General features: G+C 39.0%; 1 protein-coding gene across 4 annotated transcripts in view; it reads left to right on the forward strand.

Moving 5' to 3' along the window:
* LDLRAD3 (low density lipoprotein receptor class A domain containing 3) overlaps positions 1-22,840 on the forward strand; it is a 105,137-nt gene extending 82,297 nt beyond the window's left edge. For 2 of the 4 annotated variants that reach the window (XM_031505051.3, XM_085580198.1), the window contains exons 5-6: positions 16,116-16,461; positions 18,045-22,840. In XM_031505051.3, the coding sequence (XP_031360911.1) occupies positions 16,116-16,461; positions 18,045-18,306 (608 nt within the window). In that variant the 3' untranslated portion in view covers positions 18,307-22,840. The remainder of the gene's footprint in view (positions 1-16,115; positions 16,462-18,044) is intronic. The other 2 variants (XM_085580197.1, XM_085580196.1) reach the window with 1 other exon arrangement.
* Positions 22,841-23,551: the final 711 nt, after the last annotated feature.

Here is a 23,551-nt window from a genome sequence, read left to right on the forward strand (position 1 = left end):
ACAGCCCCAGTTGCCTTTGTTATCAGATGCCGGTGAAGAAGGAGAATAGAAGAATACTGATTTTGTTGAATGTCATAATGCTGCAGTTCTGTTACAGAATTAGCATGCAATGAAGAACATGCATAATATTTGTTCTGTACAATGAGTGTCAAGTTTGGAGTGTTTGTGTAAGATGCAGCATTAAAAAGAGGGTGTGCAGCGTAGAATGTCATTGTTTTCTCCTTGATCTCTACAGGTCTTACTTCAAAACTGGTTCAATTATTTTCCTGGATATATCTCTTGGTACTCATCCTTAAAGCATCATGGGTTTATTCCCAAGGGCAGAAAACCTTTCCTTTACTGAAATTTGGCAAGTCACTTTCCAAAGAATGCAATTTTTCTGAGTCTGAAAACCTGATTTATTGCTTAATCCCCACAGAGGATATAGCAAGTGTCATATGTTATACATTCTATAGTGTTTTTGTCTAGACAGAGTATTAGAGTACAGTCTAAGAGATACTCGGGAACATCTGCAATTTTTAAATGCAAGAGGACTGTATTACTAAGTACCTTCTCAGCTGCCAGTTGCTTTTCACTGCATACTTAGGTTTTTTAATAAATACAAACATCTGTAGTTGTGTCCTACTAAACAGCTTTGCCCTGTTTTCAGCTACTCAGATCTATCACTAAGCAGGTAATTGCTTTCATTGCTTGGGTTTTGCCCAGAACAAGAATCCCTGTCTGCATCTGACATAAAGCCTTTGAGATTCTTGGTCAAAAATCTCAGTACAGAAAAAGGATGAAGACAAATTTTCCCTCATAGAGGTCTGGAAATCAGTGGGTGGGTTTCAGATTGCTGACAGCTATCCCAGAAGTCCCTGTAGGACATAACTCAGGAGAGAATAGAACTTTTTGCCATCATTGTGGTGGGTGTGTTCTTGGTATCTTCCAAGCCCCTGTTGTGAACAGGAGGAGACTCTGCTCAAGGTGACAATCCTCATGCTCATGTCTGAGGGGAAATGCTTTGAACTGATACCATGTGGTGAAAGACTCCTCTTTTCTTTCCCCTTCCCTGTACCACCCCTTGTCCCCTATGAGAGCTCTGACCATTTCACTTGAAGTGACCTGACCCTGACTCCTGTACCGAGGTGGCTGAGTGAAATGGTCACAGTGATGAGTTAGAGGAGAAAAGTATCAATCAAACGTGTAGATGTTTGGGGACTTCTGCATCAGGTCCATTCTTATTGAGCTGATAAAGTTAATGTTGAATAGGCCATTTTCCTAAAATGGGTTGATTTATTTCCATCAAATATTCAGTTGCTATAGACCTCAGGTATGTTTGGATTAAACTTGTAAAACCAGTACTTCTTTGTGAGCATTGTATTACTGAGAAAGATATTTAAACTGTGCCATAAGGGACAAATTCGTGGCCAGCATCCTGCCAGACTGAGGATTTTCCATTATACTGAGGTCATCCTGCTAACCTTCACTGGCTTCAAGGGAAAATAAGCTCATTTTAAACCACAGCAATAATTAAATCTGCATGCCTACTTGACTGATTTAGTGTTTAATTAAAGCAGAAATATTGTGGTGGGGTAGTTGAAATAAATGACTGTCAACATTTGTAACGCTGACAGAATCTTTTTTTTATGTTCTTTTTTGGTTTTAAAAAATGCTTCTTAGTGTAGCATGTAGGTATGCACTGAGAAACCCTTAGAACATCTGAACTAGCATGAAATTTTTGAACCGTGTTTTCTGAGGTTCAAATAAGAGCATAGAAGACATTCATCAGATAAAGGCGCAGAGTACAAAAAAGAAAATAATTTCACACCAAATCATTAGTTTTATTTTTGTGTATACATCTGTGTAACACTTGGTAGCCATTAGCACAATGGAAGTTTCTTTGGTTAAGAAAATATGAGACTGGTTTACAAAGAACTTTGCAATTTTATGTAGGTAGAAGTATTTAATTATAGTCAGTCTGTAAAAATGCACAAGTGAATTTGTGTTTGGTTCACTTTTAAACTGGACATGGGAAACAAGCAGGGATTTTTCCTCATTGAATTGCAAATTATCTATAAAACAGAAATCATTGGTTTCTGACTGTACCAATCTAGTTTGTTCAGAACCTCTTAGCTAATAATACACATGTGGCTCACAGGTTCACAGCTACTCACAGGCAGCTCTTACTCTATCGAGGCAGAACAAATGCTGCATTCATTTGCTTTACTCGTAAGGGATCACTTGTCATAGGTCTTTATGACATTGCTGAAAGAGCTTTCTTGGCATTCTTGGACTCTTGACTTTCAGTGCTTTTTCTTATTAATTACCTTTTTAATTACTCACAACTGCCCTGATTTTTGTTGCAACAAGATGCTGAACTAATCTACAGAAATTTAAATATTGTAAGAGAAAAATTACCCATTGAGTCATTGGTTTATGGAGACTTATAGTGAAGGAATAAGGAACAAGTGTTCTCCTAGCAAAGTTCTCTTGTGCTTTTGAAAATCTTCTGATTAGAAATTTGCAAGATTTCTTGACAGATGGAAAAAAACAAACACAGCAAGATTGAAGCTTTGAAATTAAGATTGAAAAGGTCTTTTAAATACACTTTGTTTTGTTTAAAACAATAATGAATTATTTTAATGGGTAAAACCCACTAACATTGCCACTGTTGTAAGATCCTAAGGACATAGATTTAAATGAAAATAATAGTGAAATAATAAAAATAGTAGATTGAGTTACATGAGGCTGTATGGCGTGGGCTCCTGAAATGTCCTCTGGTTTGCAGAGATGTGTCACTGAGTGCCAGTTGTGTTTTGGAAATTGCTGGGATTGCCATCCAGGGGTTCTGCATCTTCTGTCTGTGGTCACAGCATGGCATTTAGATACTACTTTATTTGAGAGGAAGATTTTGTATTGTACAATGTCCTTGATTAAAGGCACCCCCAAATCAATAAATCACACTTGATTACAGAAACTGCCATAGAAAATGAGGACACTGTGTGCTTCCTGGGCTAAGTCAAAATTTTTCAGGCAATTATTTTTCTAGACCAAGTCAAATTTTGGCTCTTCCCCTATCTCTTAAAGGAGGAAATATTTGTTACTTTTTCAAAATCAGTTGTAGAACTGGACATCCAAAATCATTGGTCACCCTTGAAATTATTAGGCACAATGCTTAAACCACAGTCACATAAAATTCCAGGTTTGAGCTTTATCTAAGCTGACTGTGGCTGATAGCAGTCTCTGTCTCAAGGGATGACATGCTAATGCACTGCATGAGAGGCCAAGTGGCACTGGGCAGGCTGAATATTCTCTGGAAAATGTAGCACTACCAAGCATATGGTATATATGCATTAGAGCAACTCTCTCTTATTTTAAATGATAACATTTATACTACTCCCCTATGCTGTATTACTAAAAGCCATTAAAATAACATTTTGGCTATGGCACCATCTGAGGTAAAAGCACCATGCTTTCAAGAATGACTGGTTTGAAAAATTTTAATTTTCAATTAAGCTTGAAAGGACAAAGTGCAATATTAACTAACTTGCAATTAATTTCAGTAGTAATTATGTAAAAAATTCCAGGCATATAGAAGATGAGAAGCATGGCATAATTAGTTGTGGAGGTTTTTACTGCTGTAATTACAGTGATAAATATGTATGAGGCTGTTTGGGGAAGGGAAGCACAGCAAGCAATTGTATTTAATTAAACTTTTAGCTGGCTTAGTTATGGAGCCTGCTCTTTGTTTTAATCCCTTCAAAACTGCAGTGACACTCCCAATGCAGGGTAGTTACACCCCAGAGTGTGAAAATTGCATTTTAGGATTTATTTTTCCTAGGCAGAGATATCCCAGGTCATCTGTCACTTTATGAATCACAGGTAACCACTATGTTCCAATTTTACAGCTCTTGAAACTTTTGTGAAAAGCCTGATGAGAGCAAATTGCACCATTTGTTGTTTGTGTATTTAAAATGTTCAAAGAGGATGTAGAATTGCACAGGTGAGCATGATGCAGAGGAACCATCAAGCACAAGGTAAGAGTGAGTGCTAAACAGAGTGATGTGAAGATCAGTCAGGCCTTCAGCATCCAGAGGTCTTTGTTTAGGGGGTGCTTATCTACAGGAACAAAATTAGCAGAAAAATTGAAGCTATTCGTAAAGGGAGCAAGGAGTCATGCAGACCAGTGTGTGTCTGTGGTTTGTTTTGCATTTTTATTCAGTATTTTTTAGGTACTTGGTATGTTCCACTTAGACTAGAATCCAGTGTGATTTGGTTGTTTTTATTTAAATTTTCTTTCCTAATTTGTGTTTAGACAAGTTTTTAAGCTGAGATATAAGCATATTAAATCAGCCTCCATCTTTAACATGTGAACACTGTATGTGGACAGCTTGTTAAAATACCACAGAGTGCTGGGGAGGACAGGACTGGGTTGCTCAAGGATAATTAAATGCACCTTAAGAGTAAAGTAATAAAGCTGCCTTCTCTTTGATAGTAAAGAAAAAGTAAATAATTCATTAAAGTCTCTGTGTGTTTGGAGAGCAGGGTATGGCTGATGGAAGCTGAGCACTCCCAATTTCTGATCCTGGCTGGCAATCTTTAGCTCAGCAACTTGAAGTGAATAGTTTTATTAATTTAGGTCTTGTTTTTTAGGTAAGGAATAGGTTTACCTATCTTGTTGGATTACGGTAACATTTACGTGATTTGCCTTTAAATACTTAAAGGAATAGTACTAAAAATATACTATAGTTGGCCATTTGCATCTGTATATAAAGGAGTAGTAGTAAATGGTTTTGTTTCTCCCTCTTTCAAATTACATAAACTCTTAACCTTTAAGAATGATTTTTAAAATTGCAGCAGATGCTTGTGTGTGTAAATGGAAACATGTCTCAGCTATTACAAATTATGCTCCCTAGAAGCTTTTATCCAGCCCACACAGTCCCCCAGCGTTTAAATTTAGTCATGAAGCATAATTTTACCTATTTTCTCTTCTTTCTGAGAAGTGTTTCATTAAATTTCTTTCATCTTTTCCCTTTTGCTCTCCTTCACCTTTAGTTCTAATCTGTCCAATTATCTAAGAATTAGTCACTGAGCTTATTTTTTATAACCAGTGGCTATTATAAATACTTCAGTCATATCTCCTCTTAATAATATTTTCTCAATACTAAATAAAGCATGCTTTTTTCTCTCTTGATATTTAAGCTCTGTTTCCCCCATTCATCATCTTTGTTTCTCATGCTGCACTCTCCATCAACCTAATTCTGTCTTCAAGTAAGCTGGCCAAAATAGGCTGCCAGTGTTCAAACATGGTTTCATTGGGGTTTTGCAGAATCATGCCATAATACAGTTAATATCCTTTCCTTGTGATAAGCCAGTTTTCTATTAACCTTCTTTACCACTGCTATGCATTAGCTGAAGTTTCTGTCAATAAAGGCTCGTTCTCATGTGACACATTAGCTAATTCAGTGCCTTTTAAACTATGCTAAGCTGTACTAATCATTATTATTTGCCTCCAGTCTTTTCACGCAGAACGAGAACTATAAGTATGCCACCAAAAATCTCTTTATTTGCCCTTGCATACAGTAATTATCTTGACAAAGTGATTAATAGTTATGATTCTTGCCTCTTAAAACAAATTTTAAAATACATTTTTCTTTCTTGCATTGTACACATGCTTTTCATATCAAGAATTGCACAATTCAGTATGACTAGTTTAGTCAGTCAGCCAGGGTCAAAGGGAAAATAAATGTTTCCACAATCTCTGGAAACAAAAAGCAAGACTACATCTTCAGCAAGAATAAAATCTGGCACTCTCACGTTCATTAGACTGCATTTGTCAGTGCTGAATAAACAGCCTTTCATCAAGTGCAGCAATTTTCTGTTCTGTAATTAAAGATTTTTTTTTTTTTGCTTAATTTATTTATATGAAAACTTGCTGAAGTGAGACCAAAATTTTTATAATGCATGTTTCAAAAACATATTCTGGATCAAGTCCCAGGTACTATAATATCTTGATTAAGTGTCTGAAATGTTATGCTAGGTCCATCCACGGGGTAAAGGTATCCAAGTGTCCTCTGCACTCTAAAGGAGGAGATGAGCTCCTTCTTCCTTTCTGAATGCATGCTTAGCTTCTAAGGTTTATCAAATTTATTGATTTGTCAATGAAGTATGAACTCCTACTGAACTTGGGAGAATAATGGGATCAAGTAACAAGGGATATAAAATTCTTTATAGGAGGACCTTCATCCTCATTGTTAGGAGGTGGTTTTTGTCTTTTTTTCTGTTTATCTGAAGACAGGTTTGGTGAAACAAACATAGGTTTGTCAGCTCACTAGGAGAAATAACCCAAATTTAGACTTTATAGGGTGTTTTGGGTTATTTGATTGGCAGGGTGAGAGTGGTGTTATTTCTGACTGCAAGTCATTGTATACATTCAGAGGTTTCAGGATATTCCCAAAGCACAGCTAGACCATTGCTAGTTCGAGGGGATCTGTTCCAGTGCTGCATTCTCCTTGCCACTTCTCCAAGTTGCACTTCACACCAGAGCTACACATGTAGAGTAGTAAGTTACTGTGGTGCTTTGCCTTTGGAAGCAAGTGGTTCAAATTCAACCAAGATTGCCATACTTAAAATTTGTAGGATATTTTGTATAAGGTAGGAAAACTTTGTGAAACTCTCCTGAGGACATACAGGAATGATAGTCCCTGTGGTAAAACCATTGGAGTGGTCTGTGTAAGTGGAAGTCTATAGGCATGGAGGCACTTGGTGCTACTACTGTTTATTCACTGGCAGAGGTGACAACTCTAATCAATTAGATGTGTGAAATAAAGCTGTGATTTCTCACATTAGTCATTTGGGACACTTCCCTGCAGTGTTTGAAAGCCCTGCACTTACATTGTTAGAGCAGGCCTGGTTTTGATTCTCATTAATTTCAAACTTCTGTATTTAAAAATATTTAGAGTTTCTCTGCAATATTTTCTTCAGCCTAAACAATCTCTTTTTGGTAGTTTGTGTCTGTGTGGGCATCTGATACTTCATGTTTTTCTCCATCAAGCTCTGATTCACCTTTGCTATTTTTTTTTTTTTTTTTTTTTTTTTTTTTTTTTTAAAGTGTGATGTCCTGAGCTAGGTATATACTCAAGCGCACACCTTGCTGGATTCTGTTGGTGGTATATTTTTCACTGCTAGTGAACATGCTGTTCCCTGCTGACACCTGACTACATGTGATCCTGACCGTTCCTGCTATTTTAAAATAATTTTTAATTTTGATCTCATCTAGCAGGGTTGTTGTTGCCTAAGAGCAAGCTGAATAAGCATTCTCTGTCATTCAGGTAATTACTGAATAGTTTCAGGTTCAGAGCAGAGGCTTTTGGACCCCCCTGAAAAACTTTCAGTTTTCTAATGAGCCACAGCAGCCACAGTCTTTGAATGTTTCCCTCCCAACTCCTTATTTTCAGTGTCATCTTTTCTGATCAAGTGAGATTTTTATCAGAGGGTGAAAAGCACATGTTTATCTTCTTCCTTGTGTTAATGCCTTCCAGATGCTTGTTAGTGTCCCATTTGTGTACACTACCTTTCAAATGCAGCTTTTTTGTTTTTCTTCTCTCTGCGTCATTTGCGTCTCTGTTCTTTCTTCCTCCCTCTCTCTTTCTCTGGCATTTGACAGTCTGAGTCTTGTGATCAGAAAGGCCAAAAAGGGCTGTGCAAAATAGCTGCTTTCCCAGCCAATTGCTGTCTTATCTGCTTTTGTGTTTTGCTCCTTTTTTTCTGTTTTTTATATGTACATATAATATTTAAGGAAATATTTAGAATTTGATTTGCAGCCAAGTACAGTGTTCGTGAAGACCTTCCTAAAGGTGGAACTTTGAACACAGTGAAGCTACTGAGGCCACTGTTTGGCAAGAGTTTCTTGAGTTTAGAAATCTTGCAGCTAAAAGGAAACATTAGTTTGTATGTCAAAACAAATGTAATGCAAAGTCAGGATAATTTTAACAGGGAAAGCATCTCATAATGGAACTTCACACGGGTGTATTGTTTGTTGGAACCAAGCACTGAGCTTATCTTGGTTTGAACTGTATACCCACATTGCTCAGTTGTTGTAGTCTTGCTTTCCTCTCCAGTCTTCTCTTGATTCCTAGAGCCAGAGGGTGTCCTGCAGGGTCTTGCTAGAGTGGATTTGCTGCTGGTTCCTTCTGTGGCATCCTGGAGGAGGCAGTCACTGAAGGGGCATTGAGTAGGTATGACTGAATGGGTGATGGAAAGGGATTAGGTGACCTGGAAGGTATTGTCTGTCTCTGTGGATCTGTTTCTTTTTTTACTCAGGATCACACCTGCTCAAGGTTTCTAGATTGGTAGTAGCTTCTTGAACAAGTGAAGCTATGTGTACTGTGTATCTGGCAACATATCTTCTTCGCAATTCTTGAAAATAAGTAGAATTGACAATAATGTTATGTAAAGCAGGACATGGATGTTGTACTAACACTTTTTCAAAAATCAGAGCCATTAAAATACAGTTCTTGAACGATTAGACTAAATTTATAAACTGATTATAAACTTACTCTACAATAGATTTAAATCACATTTGAGCAGTATTTCTTGCCACGTATACCTGACTGCAGGCTCCATAAATCCTGCACTGCATTTCTTCAAGGCTTATTATCCTTCTTACGCTCCAGCTGTTCATAGCACTAATCAGCACCCAGGAAAAAGTTAATGTGCACATTCTAGCTGAGCACTGTGTGTCTCTTCTTGCCAGCTGTAAAAATGCAATTCAGCTGTCCTGCACAGCATCCTACATTCGGCTTTTTCCAGACATTCTCTTGAAATAACATGCTTTTTTTTTTTCAGGCATGTAGATCACTCAAGATAAATTGATAACAGTTTAGCAATGGGTGTAATCTCTTTTCAGAGTTGATAGATGATAAAAACACAAGCATTTAATCCACAAATTTTCATTTTAATTAGTTTACTTTTTGTTTTTATTTGTTGGGTTTTTCTGCCTCCTAGATATTCACATGATTCCAAGGAATGTTAGTGGAGTATGTCATGGCAACTTGGATTCTAAACACTTAGGGAATAGGAAAAGCAAAGCCACCCATGGCCTTTGCTAAGCCTGTTTTCTGTCATACTTTTGACTTGGAATTGTACTGATGACCTTTCAAAATTAATCAAGGTAGGGCATGCCTTTGCACTGGCAGGGCGCTGATACTATTCCAGGCTCTTACCTGGCTCAGAGCTACAATTAACTTTGGCAGAAGACAGGGCAGTGCATTTGCACATACATTTGCCAGTGATGCCAAGGTTATTTGATAGAAGATAGTATGCTTTAGTCAGAGAACTGAAGATGAAGTTGATGTTACAGATAGGCTTGGAAGGGACCTCTTGAATGTCTCCAGAGAGGGAGATGCCATGATTTCCTTGGACAGCCTCAATGTAATGGAGTTCTTTCTCATGATGAGGTGGAACTTACTGTATTTTAGTGTATTTCCATTATTCCTTAGATATTGGAGAATGAGTATGCCTGGGTCTTGCTGGCTGGATTTCACAGTTCTGTTAACTTCTCCATTAGAACACGATACTGTTTTAACTTTCAAGACTATCCTGTATTACTCACTAATGGTACACAAGAGATTACACAGCAACCAAAGACCTCAAACTTGGACGTTTATGCAGTTGGGGAATACTGTGTGAGACTGGAATATCTCTCAGGAGATTGGAGGGAGGAGCAGGCTATGCTTTAGGATCAGTGGCTATTATCTCCAACTTAGGCACCTCTCGTGTAATGGCACTAGAGCCTGGGTGGTGTGTAGTTGTTGTGTGTCTCAGCAAGAGCACCAGAGCATGTTTATGCTATGAAGATTATACTGCTCTTTCTTTGAAGCAGATTTTTGATTTATTTTATAAACTTGGTCTACCAAAGAGCCTTCTGGTGTGTGCAGTTAGAGATTTTCCTTCTGCAGAGCAGGTTTAATTTAGTGCTTGGGAGTGGCCAATAGTAGCACAAGCCCCAAAAGCTTTTAGTGCCCCAGACTCTTCCTGTCATAAAATGTTACAAGAAGTCCATAGTAACTAATTTTGTGGTAGCCTTCTTGATGGTGACCCTACATTGACAAACTAGATAGAGGCGACTGACAGGACAAAGTTCTTCCTGTTTATGTTTTACCCCTGATTTGGGCCTGTTTTTTGTAGTGACTGTGATTTAATCAAAGTACACCACTGTCCGATCATGTGTCTAGGAACTGCTGCATAGATCAATGCTGGAGTAGTCCTAAATTATGAGTAACACTTTAATTTCCTCCTTGGGCTCCCTCCAGCTGACAAGTCTGGACCTTTTGTTTCTGTGCTTTATGGCAGGTTTTGGCTTTGCAGGTTTTTACATTGCTGCCAAGTTAATTTTAGAACTTTGGTTGCTATGACTACTGCTAAGTATTTCTTAGTTCTCCACTTATTTGCTCAGTTTGCTGATTTTCTTTTCTTTGTGTGTGTGTGTGAAGTGCATGGAGTAATTATCCTGCCCTGCAGAAGATAAAACAGGATGGCATGTGAGAGGTGAGGCTCTTGATCTTCAGGCTGACTCAGCTGCTCATTTAGAGCAGCTGCAAAGACTTGAAAGCACAGCTCTTGTAGAGCGTGGTCAGGATGAGGATTTAAGTCTAGGGAGGGAGGAAGGCACTGGTAATGCACCCATTCTGGTGCACTGAATGAGACATGCTGGCACTGCTTCTAATTCTGCTGACTGGTACTGTCCTTAGGTTTATCTGTGTCTTGCTAGCTACTTTTATAACTATATATAGTTCCAAGTCTTACACTTAGTTTTACATTCTTGGGAGCAATAACCATTGTTTTGCTCAGAACCTCTAAAGTGCATTATACAGAGCAATTCTGTTTCATTGCTCAGAGCTCAAGTTGTTACACTAATACCAATAGTGATGTAAATATATATATATATATATATATATACATATATCTATGTACAGCTAACAAATTATTCATATCAAGAGATCCTACTGTGTTTGTGCAGGCAAGGTCATGACTGTCTTTCCAGTCATCTGAAGGAATAGGTAAAGACAGGGCATCCAGTGGTATTTAAGGCTTCTGATTGATATTTGAAACACTTGGACTTTTCAGGAAAATGTAGTTCTTGTATTAAAATTTTGGAGAATGTCCTGAGAATGTGGGACCATCACTATCTAGTTTTCAGGTGGGGCTAGCCGGGCAAGGAACCAGGCAGAGGTGGCAAAAATTACCTGATGGGTAATTTCAAGAGCTGGGAATAGATCCACCCTTTGTTCCAGCTTCTTAGATCAAGATGGTTCTGTTTGCTGTGGTTCTGTCTGTGTGATTGGCAGGGAGTTAAACACAGGATAACGTTGGTACCATTTGAAGCCACAACATCTGTGCAGATGCCCATTGTCTGTCTTTGTCTGTGAAGCCATCACTGTTATAGACATACCTGGAAGGAGTTTCATCCTGGTGCCTTCCCAGAAATCTTCCCCATTTACCGAATACCTGTTAAGCAAAAATGGAATCATATTGTATTCCTCTGGCCAATTCCCATAGATAAGGCCTGCTTAGTATGTGTAACACTTCCATTAGTGAATCTCTCTTCTGTGCCTGAAAAGGAGAAAGCCATAGCAAGGCAAAAACACGCTTTGAATGCAGTTGAAAACAAATCCTTGTCTCTGGTGTCTATGGGAACTGTGAAGCTGTTCAGGAGGGGAACAGTGGTAACCTAGCAGGAGGTTTCATGAGGTCAAGGTGCTGTGTTGTCCGTGAGAGATCTTGTTTGTAACACTGAGAAGGGCAATAGGGAAAAAAGATAAGTCAGTTAGAAAAACATTATGAGAATAAAGAACATTCTAAGAGTTCAGTGCACAAAATCTATGAAAGATTTGTTTTAAGGGCAATAAAATCATCAAGGATGAAAAATTTAATAAGGGTTTTGGGAGACTTAGCTGGATGCCCTAAGAACTCCAAACACAGAAAGTAAATAATGTGCAGAGGCTCTGCCTGTCTGCATTTGATTTTTGTAGTCTTTAACCTTCCAAGCTGCAGCTCTGCACTTTAACCAGTTGGAATTTAAATGTGTTGTTACAGTAGCATCTTTGTTGGAGATGGACCATGACTCGTGCTCATTAAGGCTACAGATGTCTGCTCAGATTATGTATTTCAAAAGCTTTTTCTCCAATGAACTGTGAAAAGCCAGGCTTGAGCAGAGGATTGTGAAAGATAAAATAATAGCCTCTCATCCCTATGTCTGGCAGACTTAATGCAGTTTCTCTCAGATCTTTTTTAAACTTCAAGACAGCAAATTTGTTCACAGTCAATAAAATAGACCTCTAAGCACAACCTGCTATGTTTCCTTTATCAGTGTTTTCCTAAATATTCACAAGGCTTTTTACACTCCAAAAATCTCTAATCTGTGAATTCAGTATTCCCGATACTGGGGTTTAATAGGCATAAGTGGCATTGATAAACTGTTTATATGTGGCATGATAGAAAATGGATCTTCTTAAGGGAAAAAAAAAGGCATTAAATAGTAAATACTCCATGAATTTAAATGAAATTTGTTTGCCCTCTCACTCTTTTTCATGCCTTTGCACTTAGTAGCAGAGCAGACAGAACGTTTTAAGCCTACCTGGATAATGCCTGCTTCTCCTGGGAGATGATAACTGAATTACCAAGAAATTCAGTTAAATGACTTCTGTGATGTGTAAACATTTGCTGAAAGTTATTAGAGCAGAGCTAAAGAGTCATGGATTTTGTTTCCTTAAGTAGTTGTGCATGTCCAAGAGACAGTTTTCAGGTGTTCTCTGTATCTCACTTCCTCCCTTTTACATCGAGTGCAAAATGGATAGAGGTTCATCAGGCAGTCTCAGCTCAGTGCCCCTCATTCCCTTCCAAACCTCTGAATATTCACCAAGCTCTACAAAAAAAACCCAGAATGTTATCAAGGAGTTCTAGAAAGTTGCTTATTTCAACATGATCAGCTATATAGGAAGACAAAGCAAAAACTTGATTTAAAAGTCTCCTATATGCAAAGCTGTCTCATAGTTCTCTACTATGTTTTGTTTTAGCAGCACCATAGAGCAATTTTCTTGTCAAAGTGTTACTTTAGAAGACCCTTAAGGGCAGTTCACCTCTCTAGGACTGCAAGCCATGCTGTGTTGAGAGGCTCAGGTAATGTTACTTTCATCTTTTTCAGGATTGGATTTACTGGCCTTGCTAGAAAGAGAGATTAGGTAAAGATATTGATCTTTCGTGGAATAAATTATATCACAGCCAAAGTGAAATGCCACTGGACTTCACTTGTGAGTGTGGATTGCTAAGAGAACTTCAGATTGTCTTCTTCACCCAGAAAACCCACCAATAAGGCAAGAATAATGTTGTTATTGTGGTGAAAGAAGACTTAAATTCAGTCGTAGCTGAAGCTTCCTATTTAGAACTCCATCTCATGTACAGTCTTTTCCTGGACAGATATAAAGACTACGTGTGTTTAGGGAGCTGGATTATTTGTATGGGGAGGGTGCCTCCTCTTCACAGGATATGTGTGTACTCCTCTGTGCTGCTGCTTCATGTTAGAGACATGTGGGCTAGAATTAGCTGAACTGACAGAGATGCTAATTACAATTTTTAATGCAATATTGCTGTGTTGGCTGGTTCAAAGGTTGCACCAGACAAGACTGTTCAAAACAATACCCTAATAGCTCTGCTTTTGATTCAGAGACCTCTATACAGATCCCTAGGCATGCCTTTAGATTGCTCTAGGTTGCAGAAAGACCGTGAACTAAATGGGAATACGAGAAACAGATCTAAACACCCGAAAAGGAATAGAGTTACTGGTAAATAAATGATGCCACAGTAATCCCAAATCTCCAAAAGAGCGTGTTAACTGCAAAGTTATCCCAAATCTCTGCAAAGTATGTCTATGATTGTCGTATTAAAAGGATTGTAAAACCAGATAAGAGATGTTTTGTTTCACACTGTTTTGAAGTTGATCATCAGATCCCATCTGAATTTTGACAACGGAGTTTTTCTTCAGCAATCTAGTTAACTTGTTTGGATTTATAGAACTGGTTCTTGTAGGACCTAGATGTTATCCTAAACAGGTGGATAACTTTAAAAGTTTGGGAAAAAAGTTGATGGATAATTCACTTCTCATTTTTCTCCCCTTTTAGTAATATGGGGATTATACAGAGAAGAGACTGTGCTGCTGCAGAATGACCCTGTGGTAAATAATTAGGTCTCATCTGATCTGCAAAAGCATCCTGTTTGCAGCCTTATGCCAATGCACTGTAACCAGTGAGCCAAGTTGAATGAGAGTCTTGTGGTATTTTACTGGGATGTCATAATAGATTTACCTTCCTCGCACTTGCTGCAGGTAGTAGTGTTCATCCACGGTCAGTCCTTGAAAATAAACTTCTTGATGCTTGCATAAAAATGGTCTGCTTGTCATTATATTCCCTGCACTGGCCCTTGTCTGTGATGTGTGACATGAATTCATTTCTCAGCTGTTGAATTTAGGGAGTGTATGAAAGGAGCCAGAGTAATACGTGATGAGCTGTAATTAAAATTACTAATGCATGTCAATTCCTTTCCTTCCTTCTGTTCTCATTTACATTTCTCTTGCAGACTTGGTTTACTTTGCTGAGTGAGCCATAGACCAATTGTTGACTGGAAACAGTGATTTCTGCTTTCTCTAGCACAGTTGCACAGGGAAATAAAGTTAGCAAAGATCCCCCCCTGAGGTGTTACACTAAATATCAGAAAAGTCTGGCTTGCAGCTTGCCTGCAAAACTCTGGTCTGTGGTTGTAGTGGCATCATCAGTAAAGCAGTTCTGAGTGGTAGTTTTCATAGTTGGTGGCAGGACCAATAATCACAGAATGGCTTGGGTTGGAATGAACCATAAAGACCATCTCATTCCAACCTCCCTGCTGTGGAGCAGATTTCTCGAAGCCCCATCCACCTTGGCCTTGAACATTTCCAGGGATGGGGCATCCACACCTCTGAGCAACTTGTTCCAGTGCCTCACTACTCTCATAATGAAGAAATTATGTTTTCTTTGTTCTGTTACAGTCTTTTTTCCCCCCCCATCTCATATCTTCTTATGAAAGTATCTATGCTTTAAAATGAAGATGTTTAAAGGATTAGCCATTTTATGTTGTATTATCTTACTGACAAATGCAGAAGCTATTTTTAGTGATGCTGGAAATTGTGGCTTGGTGTTTAAACATTTAAGTGAACTACCAAAATCAAATATTGAGAGAGATACCTAACGCATCTTGGATGGAAGCAATTGGGTGCGTGAGTAAAGGTCTTCCATTATGCTGGGCACAGTCAGTGTGTATTTCATTATCTGTTGTTAGAGAAATATGTTAGTGGCTCTGTTGCAATTCTGAATGACTGAAAAGATGTTTTGCTTGATAAGGAAAAAAAAAGAAAATCATATGCTAGGACTTACTGTGCCAACCTTCTGCAGTAGGAAATTACAAATTTGGATGGATCATGCTCTTGTAATTGTGTGGATTTGAGGTTCTGTTTGTTTGGTTTGGTTTGGTTTGGTTTTTACTGAGCCTCATATTTTTCTTGAGGTGGATGAATGTCAGAATAGCTTGTTTGAGGCTGTAAGGAATTACAGGCTGCACAGAAAGATATTGCTCAATGTCTGCAAGACCTTGTGGACACGAGGCTTAAATGGTGTCAGGGAAATGTAAAGTTAAAAAAAAAAAAGTGTTGCACCTTGTACATCTCTGATTCTAGTGAGCTTTGCCAGATACAGCTGAGATATTGCTGTTATGGCTTGGAACTGGGTATCTCACCTCTGGAAACAAAAGCTGTGACTGTTAGGTGGGGTGGGGGAGATACTCATGCTACTACAGAGTGTATTTTCCTCTTTCTCAGCTTGTCTCTCTCTATAGTTTACTTGCTGGCACTACTGTGGGTGGGGATGGACTGAGGGATACTCTGCCAATCTCCAGTTTGCATGCATGTGCTTTTAATAAGCTCATTTTTCAGAATCTGAAGGGAAAACTTTCTCTTGCCACACAGTGTGTTAGCAGAAAACACAGCATAGGTCAAAAGCAGTTTTATATTTCAACCGATCTCAGGCTTCCTTTTTCCTTTTGTCTTGCAGAGGCAGGGAGTGGCCAAGATTACGTGACCTCCGAAAATCAGCTGCTTTACTACCCCAGTATTACCTATGCCATTATTGGCAGCTCTGTCATTTTTGTCCTCGTGGTGGCCTTCCTTGCCTTGGTGCTGCACCACCAGCGCAAGCGCAACAATCTGATGACGCTGCCGGTGCATCGCCTGCAGCACCCCGTGCTGCTGTCTCGCCTGGTGGTCCTTGACCACCCGCACCACTGCAGCGTCACCTACAACGTCAACAATGGCATCCAGTACATGGCCAGCCAGCCCTACCACAGGCCAGTGGAGCTGGACTCCCCGCCGTCCTATTCAGAGGCCGTGCTCGACCAAAGGTACGTGCAGGACCTGATTCTGGGCTCACCAAAGCATCCCTCTGCTGGTCACAGCTCTTGTGGTCTGTGCTGCTGCTCCTCACTTTCTGCTGCTTTGACAGAAGTCCAGTACAGCACTTCTATCGCCTGCACAGGATGAAATTTAAGTAAATCTGAGCTCATTCTGTGTATGAAAAATTCATGGTTCTCAGGTCTGTTTACTGCTACTGGTATTAAAAGAGATTTGAGGCAAACTCAAATCTCTTAGCACAGATTTTAAGAATGGCAAGAGAATGTATCACTTGTCTAGTAGTGATAACCTGTGCTAGTCTGAAATCAAAATGTGAAAACTGAATTTGGAGTTTGACCAAAAAAACCCAGGTAAGTTGTAGGTCATAGCACTGAAAACATACAGCCCTGTTCATTTATGGTAAGTCTGTAAAGGTGAGAGTGTTCTTCAATTCTTTTATAAAGAAACCGTATCATTCTTCTGCTCTGCACTGCTTTACCTTTTACCAAGAGAAGAAAAGAACAGAACTTTGGAATGGAAAGGACTCTTCGTAATTTAAGTAGCTGAGAGTGCTTTGAAGTTCAGTGTGGGTGTGGCTTGTATGTGATGTTTTTGTGGTTATGTAGTTATGACACTGGTTTTATTTGTACATGATTAACCTTCATTTTAACCTCTCTGTAAAGTCTTTCCAAGTAAAACTTGTAAGCAGACACCTCCCTACCTAAAAGGGATATGGTACAAGCTACAACAGTTCAGATTGCTCACTATCTGTTGGTACTTACAGTACGAATTGTGGGATTTAAGAGTAATTGTGAATTCCTATTCTCTTCTGCTTTTGGGTGTAGGTCCCTTGTCTTAATGTGGACTTTCATAATAATGATATCTTTTTGTTATTAAGGACAACTAAATGAGCAGGTGTCCAGATTGTAATCACTTCTCACCTGAGCTGATAAAACCATCAGCAGTTTTGGAGCAAATTGCTCCCAGTGCCTGTTACCAATCTGCTCAACCCTTGCTTGCTATCAGAACAGTTTTCCTGAATGCAGTGCTCATCTTGCCTGTGCCTATGTAACAGTTGCTCTGCATGTGATCCCATGACAGCCAAAGTGATTTGTCAGTGTGGAGAATTCAGTTTGTTATTTATTTGTAGACTGTAAGCCATTAATCTCTGTCACTTAGTGGAGGTTTCATTGGAGCTTTCTTCTGCTTATGTCATTATCTATAGGTGTAAATCCACCACTTAATGTTACTTCTTTTAGTGTTTTCTCTGGTGTAAATGTTAAACAGAAGTTTCTTACCTCTTGCACAGTTGTCTTTGAGCCAGCTTTGTTGGAAGTCCATAGCCATCTAATTCAGCATGTGGATTGTTAAACAGGTTGTCATTACTATATTGCACCTTAGCCAGAAACCTTGCTTCCCAGTGGTGTGTGGATAATTTGAAATGACCTGAATAATGTGAGCAGGTCTGAGATCTCTTGATATACACCATAATTGAAAAGCTAAGAAGTACTGTTTTTTTCATCATTGGAATACCATGTACTATCTTGTGTCCCACTGTTTTCAGTAACTTCTTACTCTGTTGTGTGTCTTACAGCAGACCACCTTGGTTTGACCTTCCTCCACCACCTTATTGTTCCGAATCGGAATCCCCTAATCAGCCAGACCTTCCTCCTTACCGCTCCCGCTCGGGGAGCTTGGCCAGCACAGACACCCCTGTGGCAGAAAGTCCTGTGGGCACATCCGACAGCTGGACGAGAGACGTCCATGGCAGCATGGATGGGCACAGAACTCTGCTGGAGAGGACAGTGGATCAGAGTGATCCTCTGGTCAGCCACACTGCTGAAAGAGAAGTGTAACTGCTCCAGTAGTTGGCATGGTCAGAAGGCGTTTACTGTGTCTGTGTGGGTTAATCTGCAGTGGCTAATAGGTTTCAGGGGGACATGTGCCTGAACAATAACTTGCTTTGAATTCACACTGAGTTAATATTTGAATTCAGCATTTTGGGTTCATCAAAGGCAGAGCAAGGAGAGCTAAACCTAGAGTCACATCAACTCTCCACAGTATTTCTGTGAGCAAGTTCTGGTTCAGACAAGTAAGAGAAACATCAGTGCTTTGTCAAAAGAACTGATGCGGTGTATTTATTGGACTGCTTACTGTATATGAATGTATATATGCGTGTGTATAATATTTACAGAAGTTGCACATGAGAGCTCTGCCAGAAGGACTCTTGTTTTCAGATTGCCTTCCATCCTTTCAACGTGGGAGCTATTTCTTCTTACCGTCTGGTGCCAACTGGTGGTCACTGAAGCACATGAGAGGCACTCGTGCTGCTTGGAAGTCTGGTGCCCCATGCCAACCTCCTGGCAGTGTCTAAATTGCAGAAAATCTCCTACTTGACCCATCTCTGTGTGGCCTGGAACATTCTCACTGGAAAGGAGGTTTAAGCTTATGAGGATGCAACAACTAAATAAGCAAGGTTTTTTTTTTTCTCCCCAGATGCCAATATCTAGGCCAAATTTGCATGGGTTATCTCAGCAACACCACAAAGGTTGGCTTATCTGTCAAATGTCAAGGCTGAGTACTGAAGCTTCTCAAAACAACAGAGCAAGACTTTTTTTTCCTGTGTGGCATAACATTACTACATGTATTCCCTTAAAAAAAAAAAACCAAAAACCCACAACTAAACAAACCCCCATATTGTTCTAGAAAAATTTTCAACAGCAAAACTGTGGTGAGGCAAACACCCAGCACAGAAAGCTTTAATGTCTATGAGTAGTTTGTTATGTTTGTAAAATACCTGAAAGTAGGTCATGCAGTGAAAGGTGTGGGCTTGGCATCCCATCTGCAGCATGTGTGTGTACATGCATGGATACACGTGTAATACTGTGTGTAGGTATGTACATAGTGTATCACTTGGTTTAGTTCTGCTACAACCACAAGAACTCTAATGTCAAAGTTTTGGTTTTGATAAACTCATTGGTTTTCACAGAGTTTGCATTATTCACATTCATTTGGTTGAAATTCTAGCTTCTGCAGCAGAATTATTTATGTCTGTTCTGTCGTAAGTCTTGTAATGGTCTCCTGTCAAATGTTTCAGTGCACCTTGTTGGATCACCCTGTGAAAGCACCTCTGAGGTTAAAGGTATTTAGAGAGGCAAGAGGGAAGAAGCTGTGAATTGATATGCCACTGCAGTGCTGTACTTGTGCTCAGTATACAGAAAAGTGTAGCGTCTTCCTCTTGTCTGGGGGAAAATTTGCCTTGAAAAATGATTTATGTTTGTCTATCCCACATTTCCCACATTTTCTATATAAAAAAGAGCAGTGTCATTAAACAGACCTTTCTGTTTAAAGGAAGTGAAGGAAGCTGACTGCCCACGACTTCTGCTTTCTTCCTCCCATCTTTGTGAGGTAGATTCTTTTGCCCAAAGGTTACATGCTCAGAGCCCAAGAATTTGGAGTGTAGGTAAGGCAACAACTTAAATTCAGTCTCAGTTCTCATAAATACACCTGAATTTTTAGGGAAGGGGGGTTAGGGTGTTGTTGTTTTTTGGGTTATTGGTTTTTGGGGTTTTTTTCCATTTCCAGCTTTGGAGTCTGTTGCCACACTATGCAAGAGGCAGGGACCAGATAGATACACAAGCACAGGTCATGCCAGGACTGAGGACATGGTGGGGAGTCCTGGAGAATTCTAATGCTGATGGGCTAGGCTGACTTTGGAAGCAGATTAAGGGCAGCTTTCATTACAGGCTTAGGCAGCCTGTGGTAAAGTGCATTGGTGAAGATGCTCCTAGGTCCTTGCAAAGTAATGTAAAAGAGTGGCTCAGATTTCATCTTTGCTGAGAACTTGAGCAATGTAATTATGCTGTCCTGCACAAAGCAGGATTTAGCTTTATTACTGACTGACCAAGGTCATAGGCAGACTGTTGTCATTGCACAGAGCAGACAGCTATTCTTTATTTTACGGGTAGGTCAGACTCAGCTATGTGAATGAGTTAATAGTACAGATGGGTGCAGGGACATCTCCTGTGATCACTGGACCCTGCTGTCTCTCTTGCCTTTGAATAAGGTTCTGCTTGGCCGCTGTAAGAGCTGTGTTAGACTGTATCATAATTAACCTTATTGGTTTTCTGTTGCAGTTTTAGAAATTTTATTAGTCTTGAAAACACACCATTGAAGAGTTTGCTGTAGTTTCATTGTAATTAGTTATCTTTTTAATTTTAAAGTTGCCTAAAGCTGTATTAGTGAAACTAAATCTTTGTGTCCACTACCCCTTAAACAAGCCTTCCACAGGGTATTGCATTTCACCATGTTTATTCTGAGACACCAGAGGTTGTGCAGCCCAAATACTATGTGCCTATGGCATCTGAAAAATATTGCCTCACATTGCTAAGAAGTTGGAAAAGAGTGAATATATCTTGTTTCTTCTGTCTTCTGTGTCAGTCACTGTCATATATGTACATATATATATTAAAAAAATACTTTCAGGATGTATATATTCATGTAACTTTTGCATTAAGATAATACATTTGGACTTTACCAAAAAGAAAAAAAAGAAAAAACATTCTTAATGGTGTGATGTTTTCCCTTCCAGCTAAGGGTGTATTTATCTTTGTATAGGAATTGTCTAGTTTTTTGAGAACACATCTTAAAAAGGAGATTGTGCCTTTCTATTTGAATGTTGATTGGAAAAACTGTTACCTGCATTTCTGGGTGTTGTTATGTATCATTGTCTAGAGATCCAGAAAGAACCACAAGTCTTGTCCTCCTCTTCATTGTTACTTATGGGGACCACTGAACTTCAAGGACTACAGCAATTCAGTATCTTGTTCCAAAAAGGTGTGCTAAAACTTGGGGTGGCTCATCTTACTCCAGTTTTCTGGTTGTAGAACAGGTTTGCTAGGCTGGTTTCTTTGAAAATTGCTGTAGTATCACACAGAAGTTGTTTATGATGTCTCATTTCTAGTGTGTTAATACAGCATTACGCTGCATTATTCAGTGGAATCTTTGGGAAATGTGCTGATGAAATGGAATATTGAAAATCCTGCAGCTTGTAAGGCTGAAGTTAAATGTTCATCCAATACCATGTGGTAGGATTTTTTTATGGTAGCAGGTAAAATTGAAATTGATCATCCTATTGTTTGCAATTGTTCTTAATCTTTTAGTTTTATGTTAGTCATCCAAGATTTTCCCTTTCTACTTAATATTTAAACAAATTGGTGTTATTTCAAATCAATTAAAGCTCTTTTCAAGAGCCAAATTGTTTCCACATCTGTACTGAATGGTGACCACTGTATTGAGTACTTCTCAGTGCAGCTACTAATATATTTGAACAAAAGATTTTGAAGAAATGACTACTTGAAATAAGTGAAGGCATGTCAGAAAGAAGATAATTTAAATACAAACAAATAAGTAAAATTCAGGAGCTTCAACTGTAACCTCTGCTGAAATCAGTGTGCTGTGTATTTAAAATGAAGCCATTAGTGATTCTTCTTGATAGCAATTCCTTGTAAGGCAAATTACCATTTACATCTCTGGTATTGGAAATGGAAAATTGGCACTGATGCTTTTAAAAGAGAGCTTGTGAATAATTCTCTTGGCTCTTGTCTGCAGTGACATATACAAAAACACTGATTGAATTCAATTTTTAAATAACTGCATTCCTTCTTCCTCTACTTTTAAACCAAATCACTTTTATTTACACCACTTCACTTTGATACAGCTAATAGGGCCCTTGTGATAGATTTAGAAACTGAGTGGAGGAAAGAGATGACTCTCACTGTAATTAAAGCTGCAGCTTGTTAATCTTGTGCTCTTTCCTTTTAGACATCGTAGCCAAGACAAATGGTTTTAGTAGATAAGCAAAACTATTAATAATGAAAAGGATGGAGGAACACTGATTTTGATTTTTAATTAATATTTAAAACTGTATAAATGAAGAAAAAAGTTAATACTGTATTTTTAATGTGGTGGTCAAATGACAAGTACTGTTTTTAACCGTTGCTTATTTGAAGCTATTTGCATATAATGCCTGGAACTAAAATGGTAAGACAAGGGCTTTTCTTGCAGTTCTTACTAGTTCTGCAGTATTTTTTTATTAACACAAGGTTATATTACACCCGTGGACTAAAATATGGACTGCAGGAATAATTTCAATACTGTGCTGGATTCTGCCTGAATGTATCCCAGTACAGAACTGTGGCCTTCATTTGTCTTTTATTTTTTTCCCCTGGTTTGAGGGGTTTTGTTAACTTGAAATGGAGAATTACTTAAATGCTTTAAAAGAGGTTGTATGTTGAAAGCCAACCTTGTCTTAAACTTTTGTAAACTGGAAATCTTCAAAAATGTATTCTGTATTCCTGAATAAAATTGGTGTTTTAATAGTGTTCACAAGTGGGCATGTCCCCTGTCTCATAAAGTCGCAATCGTTCTAGTTTTATAGCCTCCTACATGAGGCTTCTTACAATTTCATTTACATTCCATGTTAGGTTTTGTTAGTTCTTTGTGGGTTTTAAGTATAGTTTTTAAACAAAGCAATATTGGAAATCACATGTACCTGTGTGTATAAAAAACTACTGATCATATTTATACAGATGAAAATTGCTTAATATCATAATTTCTCATTTTGCTGTCCTGTTTGTGCTCTCAAAGATGAGGCATCAGAATGAGTTTTGTTGTACAGATGGTACAGCGTTTTTGCTGCAAAGCCGCAGCAGAGGTTGGAGCTCTGTGCTGGCTGCTGTATATGGATTTAGCAGCAGAGCTCAGGGGCTGTCAGCATTAGCCTCTACCTCCCCCTTTGTGCCTGCCACTTCCCCAGCACTCGTGCCCAGCACAATGTCCCTGTTTATCTCCAGGTCTGTGATCCACGTGCCGGCTGCGTGAGGCAGATTCAAGTGCAGATGCTCTGGGGAGGCAGCGTGTCTGCCTGTGGTCCTGGGTCAGGATCAGCCCCTGACAGATGCCTTGTGCAGGCACCACCACTATCAGGGCAACCATCAAAGCCCAGACCCACTTCTTGTCTAAAGTCCTCTCACTGAAAGGATTGCTGTAAGAATACCCCGATGTTACAAAGTAATTTTTCCCAGACTAAGGAGAATTCAA

This window comes from Lonchura striata, chromosome 5 (genome assembly GCF_050655825.1).
Source record: "Lonchura striata isolate lonStrDom1 chromosome 5, ASM5065582v1, whole genome shotgun sequence".
Lineage (NCBI taxonomy): Eukaryota > Metazoa > Chordata > Aves > Passeriformes > Estrildidae > Lonchura > Lonchura striata.